The sequence below is a fragment of the Strongylocentrotus purpuratus genome, unplaced genomic scaffold (genome assembly GCF_000002235.5).
Source record: "Strongylocentrotus purpuratus isolate Spur 01 unplaced genomic scaffold, Spur_5.0 spur5_scaffold_18, whole genome shotgun sequence".
NCBI lineage: Eukaryota > Metazoa > Echinodermata > Echinoidea > Camarodonta > Strongylocentrotidae > Strongylocentrotus > Strongylocentrotus purpuratus.
The window spans coordinates 6,851,202-6,860,663 of NW_022145603.1; the positions used below are offsets into that span (position 1 = coordinate 6,851,202).

A 9,462-nucleotide genomic window follows, 5' to 3' on the forward strand; every position below is an offset into this window, starting at 1 on the left:
TTCCTTGTTCGCTCTTTATCTATAATGTCTTGATGAGCAAGTTGCAATTACTTTACATAAAAAGTGTATGCATGAAAGTTTGTAATTTGTTTTGACTCAATGTCTTACTTGTTTCACAATCTTTTCCAGCATAGCCCATTTCGCAGGCACAAGTATAGTCGTTCACTCTATCAGTACAAGTTCCTCCATTCTCACAGGGGTCAGGATTACAATCGTCGATATCTGTTCAAAATGAGTTCCAATCACAATAAATGGGATAAAAGTGACGAGAATAACATTTCATTGTTGATATATTTATTTTTATTTAGCAGATAACAGAAAAAAAATGGCATTTTAAGGGCTAATAATGTCATTTTTAATTTGAATTAATTCATTTGTAAAAGTATTCATACATTATTCAATTGAAATTGATCAACTAAATATATCTTGAATAAATAAAAATTCTTCCAAAATCGAGGACTTAGCAAGAAAATATATTCATGAAAAGAATATCATTGTCAGAGAAAACTTAGAGTGCTCCTGCCCGACAGAAAGGGTCACTAAAGCAAACGTTTTTGTTCCTTTAAAAAAAAATATATATTTAATAGGAAAGATTGTTGTGTTAATCACAATTTCAAATCTGTTCTTTAAATGACCATGCACTTCCGTTTACCATGTTTCAACTTGAGATGATTAAGAGTGTAGTTTCCCTTATTTCTACACAAACAGATGGGACACCCTAATATCTTTGTCTCTACATTCACTCCTGTCGACTCTGAATAAAGAAAAACCTGCGAAATTTTTCTCACTAATGACTAAAGGTTTCTTTCATTTCATTTCCTTGTTCGCTTTTTTTCTATAATGTCTTGATGAGCAAGTTGCAATTACTTTACATAAAAAGTGTATGTATGAAAGTTTGTAATTTGTTTTGACTCAATGTCTTACTTGTTTCGCAATCTTTTCCAGCATAGCCCATTTCGCAGGCACAAGTATAGTCGTTCACTCTATCAGTACAAGTTCCTCTATTCTCACAGGGGTCAGGATTACAATCGTCGATATCTGTTCAAAATGAGTTCCAATCACAATAAATGGGATAAAAGTGACGAGAATAACATTTCATTGTTGATATATTTATTTTCATTTAGCGGATAACAGAAAAAAAAAACTGGCATTTTATGGGCTAATAATGTCATTTTTAATTTGAATTAATTCATTTGTAAAACTATTCATACATTATTCAATTGAAATTGATCAACTAAATATATCTTGAAGAAATTAAAAAAATTCCAAAATTGAGGACTTAGCACGAAAATATATTCATGAAAAGAATATCATTGTCAGAGAAAACTTAGAGTGCTCCTGCCCGACAGAAAGAGTCACTAAAGCAAACGTTTTTGTTCCTTTAAAAAAAAAATATATATTAGGAAAGATTGTTGTGTTAATCACAATTTCAAATCTGTTCTTTAAATGACCATGCACTTCCGTTTACCATGTTTTAACTTGAGATGATTAAGAGTGTAGTTTCCCTTATTTCTACACAAACAGATGGGACACCCTAATATCTTTGTCTCTACATTCACTCCTGTCGACTCTGAATAAAGAAAAACCTGCGAAATTTTTCTCACTAATGACTAAAGGTTTCTTTCATTTCATTTCCTTGTTCGCTCTTTATCTATAATGTCTTGATGAGCAAGTTGCAATTACTTTACATAAAAAGTGTATGCATGAAAGTTTGTAATTTGTTTTGACTCAATGTCTTACTTGTTTCACAATCTTTTCCAGCATAGCCCATTTCGCAGGCACAAGTATAGTCGTTCACTCTATCAGTACAAGTTCCTCCATTCTCACAGGGGTCAGGATTACAATCGTCGATATCTGTTCAAAATGAGTTCCAATCACAATAAATGGGATAAAAGTGACGAGAATAACATTTCATTGTTGATATATTTATTTTTATTTAGCAGATAACAGAAAAAAAATGGCATTTTAAGGGCTAATAATGTCATTTTTAATTTGAATTAATTCATTTGTAAAAGTATTCATACATTATTCAATTGAAATTGATCAACTAAATATATCTTGAATAAATAAAAATTCTTCCAAAATCGAGGACTTAGCAAGAAAATATATTCATGAAAAGAATATCATTGTCAGAGAAAACTTAGAGTGCTCCTGCCCGACAGAAAGGGTCACTAAAGCAAACGTTTTTGTTCCTTTAAAAAAAAAATATATATTTAATAGGAAAGATTGTTGTGTTAATCACAATTTCAAATCTGTTCTTTAAATGACCATGCACTTCCGTTTACCATGTTTCAACTTGAGATGATTAAGAGTGTAGTTTCCCTTATTTCTACACAAACAGATGGGACACCCTAATATCTTTGTCTCTACATTCACTCCTGTCGACTCTGAATAAAGAAAAACCTGCGAAATTTTTCTCACTAATGACTAAAGGTTTCTTTCATTTCATTTCCTTGTTCGCTTTTTTTCTATAATGTCTTGATGAGCAAGTTGCAATTACTTTACATAAAAAGTGTATGTATGAAAGTTTGTAATTTGTTTTGACTCAATGTCTTACTTGTTTCGCAATCTTTTCCAGCATAGCCCATTTCGCAGGCACAAGTATAGTCGTTCACTCTATCAGTACAAGTTCCTCTATTCTCACAGGGGTCAGGATTACAATCGTCGATATCTGTTCAAAATGAGTTCCAATCACAATAAATGGGATAAAAGTGACGAGAATAACATTTCATTGTTGATATATTTATTTTCATTTAGCGGATAACAGAAAAAAAAAACTGGCATTTTATGGGCTAATAATGTCATTTTTAATTTGAATTAATTCATTTGTAAAACTATTCATACATTATTCAATTGAAATTGATCAACTAAATATATCTTGAAGAAATTAAAAAAATTCCAAAATCGAGGACTTAGCAAGAAAATATATTCATGAAAAGAATATCATTGTCAGAGAAAACTTAGAGTGCTCCTGCCCGACAGAAAGAGTCACTAAAGCAAACGTTTTTGTTCCTTTAAAAAAAAAATATATATTAGGAAAGATTGTTGTGTTAATCACAATTTCAAATCTGTTCTTTAAATGACCATGCACTTCCGTTTACCATGTTTTAACTTGAGATGATTAAGAGTGTAGTTTCCCTTATTTCTACACAAACAGATGGGACACCCTAATATCTTTGTCTCTACATTCACTCCTGTCGACTCTGAATAAAGAAAAACCTGCGAAATTTTTCTCACTAATGACTAAAGGTTTCTTTCATTTCATTTCCTTGTTCGCTTTTTATCTATAATGTCTTGATGAGCAAGTTGCAATTACTTTACATAAAAAGTGTATGTATGAAAGTTTGTAATTTGTTTTGACTCAATGTCTTACTTGTTTCGCAATCTTTTCCAGCATAGCCCATTTCGCAGGCACAAGTATAGTCGTTCACTCTATCAGTACAAGTTCCTCTATTCTCACAGGGGTCAGGATTACAATCGTCGATATCTGTTCAAAATGAGTTCCAATCACAATAAATGGGATAAAAGTGACGAGAATAACATTTCATTGTTGATATATTTATTTTCATTTAGCGGATAACAGAAAAAAAAAACTGGCATTTTAAGGGCTAATAATGTCATTTTTAATTTGAATTAATTCATTTGTAAAACTATTCATACATTATTCAATTGAAATTGATCAACTAAATATATCTTGAAGAAATAAAAATTCTTCCAAAATCGAGGACTTAGCAAGAAAATATATTCATGAAAAGAATATCATTGTCAGAGAAAACTTAGTGTGTCCCTGCCAGACAGAAAGGGTCACTAAAGCAAACGTTTTTGTTCTTATTTAAAAAAAAAGTATTGTTAGGAAAGATTGTTGTGTTAATCACAATTTCAAATCTGTTCTTTAAATGACCATGCACTTCCGTTTACCATGTTTTAACTTGAGATGATTAAGAGTGTAGTTTCCCTTATTTCTACACAAACAGATGGGACACCCTAATATCTTTGTCTCTACATTCACTCCTGTCGACTCTGAATAAAGAAAAACCTGCGAAATTTTTCTCACTAATGACTAAAGGTTTCTTTCATTTCATTTCCTTGTTCGCTCTTTATCTATAATGTCTTGATGAGCAAGTTGCAATTACTTTACATAAAAAGTGTATGCATGAAAGTTTGTAATTTGTTTTGACTCAATGTCTTACTTGTTTCACAATCTTTTCCAGCATAGCCCATTTCGCAGGCACAAGTATAGTCGTTCACTCTATCAGTACAAGTTCCTCCATTCTCACAGGGGTCAGGATTACAATCGTCGATATCTGTTCAAAATGAGTTCCAATCACAATAAATGGGATAAAAGTGACGAGAATAACATTTCATTGTTGATATATTTATTTTTATTTAGCAGATAACAGAAAAAAAAATGGCATTTTAAGGGCTAATAATGTCATTTTTAATTTGAATTAATTCATTTGTAAAAGTATTCATACATTATTCAATTGAAATTGATCAACTAAATATATCTTGAATAAATAAAAATTCTTCCAAAATCGAGGACTTAGCAAGAAAATATATTCATGAAAAGAATATCATTGTCAGAGAAAACTTAGAGTGCTCCTGCCCGACAGAAAGGGTCACTAAAGCAAACGTTTTTGTTCCTTAAAAAAAAAATATATATTTAATAGGAAAGATTGTTGTGTTAATCACAATTTCAAATCTGTTCTTTAAATGACCATGCACTTCCGTTTACCATGTTTCAACTTGAGATGATTAAGAGTGTAGTTTCCCTTATTTCTACACAAACAGATGGGACACCCTAATATCTTTGTCTCTACATTCACTCCTGTCGACTCTGAATAAAGAAAAACCTGCGAAATTTTTCTCACTAATGACTAAAGGTTTCTTTCATTTCATTTCCTTGTTCGCTTTTTTTTCTATAATGTCTTGATGAGCAAGTTGCAATTACTTTACATAAAAAGTGTATGTATGAAAGTTTGTAATTTGTTTTGACTCAATGTCTTACTTGTTTCGCAATCTTTTCCAGCATAGCCCATTTCGCAGGCACAAGTATAGTCGTTCACTCTATCAGTACAAGTTCCTCTATTCTCACAGGGGTCAGGATTACAATCGTCGATATCTGTTCAAAATGAGTTCCAATCACAATAAATGGGATAAAAGTGACGAGAATAACATTTCATTGTTGATATATTTATTTTCATTTAGCGGATAACAGAAAAAAAAAACTGGCATTTTATGGGCTAATAATGTCATTTTTAATTTGAATTAATTCATTTGTAAAACTATTCATACATTATTCAATTGAAATTGATCAACTAAATATATCTTGAAGAAATTAAAAAAATTCCAAAATCGAGGACTTAGCACGAAAATATATTCATGAAAAGAATATCATTGTCAGAGAAAACTTAGAGTGCTCCTGCCCGACAGAAAGAGTCACTAAAGCAAACGTTTTTGTTCCTTTAAAAAAAAAATATATATTAGGAAAGATTGTTGTGTTAATCACAATTTCAAATCTGTTCTTTAAATGACCATGCACTTCCGTTTACCATGTTTTAACTTGAGATGATTAAGAGTGTAGTTTCCCTTATTTCTACACAAACAGATGGGACACCCTAATATCTTTGTCTCTACATTCACTCCTGTCGACTCTGAATAAAGAAAAACCTGCGAAATTTTTCTCACTAATGACTAAAGGTTTCTTTCATTTCATTTCCTTGTTCGCTTTTTATCTATAATGTCTTGATGAGCAAGTTGCAATTACTTTACATAAAAAGTGTATGTATGAAAGTTTGTAATTTGTTTTGACTCAATGTCTTACTTGTTTCGCAATCTTTTCCAGCATAGCCCATTTCGCAGGCACAAGTATAGTCGTTCACTCTATCAGTACAAGTTCCTCCATTCTCACAGGGGTCAGGATTACAATCGTCGATATCTGTTCAAAATGAGTTCCAATCACAATAAATGGGATAAAAGTGACGAGAATAACATTTCATTGTTGATATATTTATTTTCATTTAGCGGATAACAGAAAAAAAAAAACTGGCATTTTAAGGGCTAATAATGTCATTTTTAATTTGAATTAATTCATTTGTAAAACTATTCATACATTATTCAATTGAAATTGATCAACTAAATATATCTTGAAGAAATAAAAATTCTTCCAAAATCGAGGACTTAGCAAGAAAATATATTCATGAAAAGAATATCATTGTCAGAGAAAACTTAGTGTGTCCCTGCCCGACAGAAAGGGTCACTAAAGCAAACGTTTTTGTTCTTATTTAAACAAAAAATATTGTTAGGAAAGATTGTTGTGTTAATCACAATTTCAAATCTGTTCTTTAAATGACCATGCACTTCCGTTTACCATGTTTCAACTTGAGATGATTAAGAGTGTAGTTTCCCTTATTTCTACACAAACAGATGGGACACCCTAATATCTTTGTCTCTACATTCACTCCTGTCGACTCTGAATAAAGAAAAACCTGCGAAATTTTTCTCACTAATGACTAAAGGTTTCTTTCATTTCATTTCCTTGTTCGCTCTTTATCTATAATGTCTTGATGAGCAAGTTGCAATTACTTTACATAAAAAGTGTATGTATGAAAGTTTGTAATTTGTTTTGACTCAATGTCTTACTTGTTTCGCAATCTTTTCCAGCATAGCCCATTTCGCAGGCACAAGTATAGTCGTTCACTCTATCAGTACAAGTTCCTCCATTCTCACAGGGGTCAGGATTACAATCGTCGATATCTGTTCAAAATGAGTTCCAATCACAATAAATGGGATAAAAGTGACGAGAATAACATTTCATTGTTGATATATTTATTTTTATTTAGCAGATAACAGAAAAAAAAAATGGCATTTTAAGGGCTAATAATGTCATTTTTAATTTGAATTAATTCATTTGTAAAAGTATTCATACATTATTCAATTGAAATTGATCAACTAAATATATCTTGAATAAATAAAAATTCTTCCAAAATCGAGGACTTAGCAAGAAAATATATTCATGAAAAGAATATCATTGTCAGAGAAAACTTAGAGTGCTCCTGCCCGACAGAAAGGGTCACTAAAGCAAACGTTTTTGTTCCTTAAAAAAAAAAATATATATTTAATAGGAAAGATTGTTGTGTTAATCACAATTTCAAATCTGTTCTTTAAATGACCATGCACTTCCGTTTACCATGTTTCAACTTGAGATGATTAAGAGTGTAGTTTCCCTTATTTCTACACAAACAGATGGGACACCCTAATATCTTTGTCTCTACATTCACTCCTGTCGACTCTGAATAAAGAAAAACCTGCGAAATTTTTCTCACTAATGACTAAAGGTTTCTTTCATTTCATTTCCTTGTTCGCTTTTTTTCTATAATGTCTTGATGAGCAAGTTGCAATTACTTTACATAAAAAGTGTATGTATGAAAGTTTGTAATTTGTTTTGACTCAATGTCTTACTTGTTTCGCAATCTTTTCCAGCATAGCCCATTTCGCAGGCACAAGTATAGTCGTTCACTCTATCAGTACAAGTTCCTCTATTCTCACAGGGGTCAGGATTACAATCGTCGATATCTGTTCAAAATGAGTTCCAATCACAATAAATGGGATAAAAGTGACGAGAATAACATTTCATTGTTGATATATTTATTTTCATTTAGCGGATAACAGAAAAAAAAAACTGGCATTTTATGGGCTAATAATGTCATTTTTAATTTGAATTAATTCATTTGTAAAACTATTCATACATTATTCAATTGAAATTGATCAACTAAATATATCTTGAAGAAATTAAAAAAATTCCAAAATTGAGGACTTAGCACGAAAATATATTCATGAAAAGAATATCATTGTCAGAGAAAACTTAGAGTGCTCCTGCCCGACAGAAAGAGTCACTAAAGCAAACGTTTTTGTTCCTTTAAAAAAAAAATATATATTAGGAAAGATTGTTGTGTTAATCACAATTTCAAATCTGTTCTTTAAATGACCATGCACTTCCGTTTACCATGTTTTAACTTGAGATGATTAAGAGTGTAGTTTCCCTTATTTCTACACAAACAGATGGGACACCCTAATATCTTTGTCTCTACATTCACTCCTGTCGACTCTGAATAAAGAAAAACCTGCGAAATTTTTCTCACTAATGACTAAAGGTTTCTTTCATTTCATTTCCTTGTTCGCTTTTTATCTATAATGTCTTGATGAGCAAGTTGCAATTACTTTACATAAAAAGTGTATGTATGAAAGTTTGTAATTTGTTTTGACTCAATGTCTTACTTGTTTCGCAATCTTTTCCAGCATAGCCCATTTCGCAGGCACAAGTATAGTCGTTCACTCTATCAGTACAAGTTCCTCTATTCTCACAGGGGTCAGGATTACAATCGTCGATATCTGTTCAAAATGAGTTCCAATCACAATAAATGGGATAAAATGACGAGAATAACATTTCATTGTTGATATATTTATTTTCATTTAGCGGATAACAGAAAAAAAAAACTGGCATTTTAAGGGCTAATAATGTCATTTTTAATTTGAATTAATTAATTTGTAAAACTATTCATACATTATTCAATTGAAATTGATCAACTAAATATATCTTGAAGAAATAAAAATTCTTCCAAAATCGAGGACTTAGCAAGAAAATATATTCATGAAAAGAATATCATTGTCAGAGAAAACTTAGTGTGTCCCTGCCAGACAGAAAGGGTCACTAAAGCAAACGTTTTTGTTCTTATTTAAACAAAAAATATTGTTAGGAAAGATTGTTGTGTTAATCACGATTTCAAATCTGTTCTTTAAATGACCATGCACTTCCGTTTACCATGTTTCAACTTGAGATGATTAAGAGTGTAGTTTCCCTTATTTCTACACAAAAGGTGGGACACCCTAATATCTTTGTCTCTACATTCACTCCTGTCGACTCTGAATAAAGGAAAACCTGCGAGATTTTTCTCACTAATGACTAACAGGTCTACACTAACAGGTAGGACACCCTAATATCTTGGTCTCTAAATTCACTCCTGTCGACTCTGAATAAAGGAAAACCTGCGAGATTTTTCTCACTAATGACTAAAGGTTTCTTTCATTTCATTTCCTTGTTCGCTCTTTATCTATAATGTCTTGATGAGCAAGTTGCAATTACTTTACATAAAAAGTGTATGTATGAAAGTTTGTAATTTGTTTTGACTCAATGTCTTACTTGTTTCGCAATCTTTTCCAGCATAGCCCATTTCGCAGGCACAAGTATAGTCGTTCACTCCATCAGTACAAGTTCCTCCATTCTCACAGGGGTCAGGATTACAATCGTCGATATCTGTGCAAAATGAGTTCCAATCACAATAAATGGGATAAAAGTGACGAGAATAACATTTCATTGTTGATATATTTATTTTCATTTAGCGGATAACAGAAAAATCAAAAAAAAAAACTGGCATTTTAAGGGCTAATAATGTCATTTTTAAT

General features: G+C 31.3%; 1 protein-coding gene across 1 annotated transcript; it reads right to left on the reverse strand.

Annotated features, from left to right (window-relative positions):
• Positions 1-1,327: 1,327 nt before the first annotated feature.
• LOC105441825 (fibropellin-1-like) lies at positions 1,328-9,230 on the reverse strand. The gene is made up of 11 exons (XM_030989456.1): positions 9,200-9,230; positions 8,278-8,391; positions 7,462-7,575; positions 6,643-6,756; positions 5,825-5,938; positions 5,009-5,122; positions 4,191-4,304; positions 3,374-3,487; positions 2,558-2,671; positions 1,741-1,854; positions 1,328-1,338 (listed from the first exon to the last, which is right to left on the reverse strand). The coding sequence occupies exons 1-11, from the start codon at positions 9,228-9,230 to the stop codon at positions 1,328-1,330; spliced, it is 1,068 nt and encodes a 355-aa protein (XP_030845316.1).
• Between the last annotated feature and the right edge of the window lie 232 nt (positions 9,231-9,462).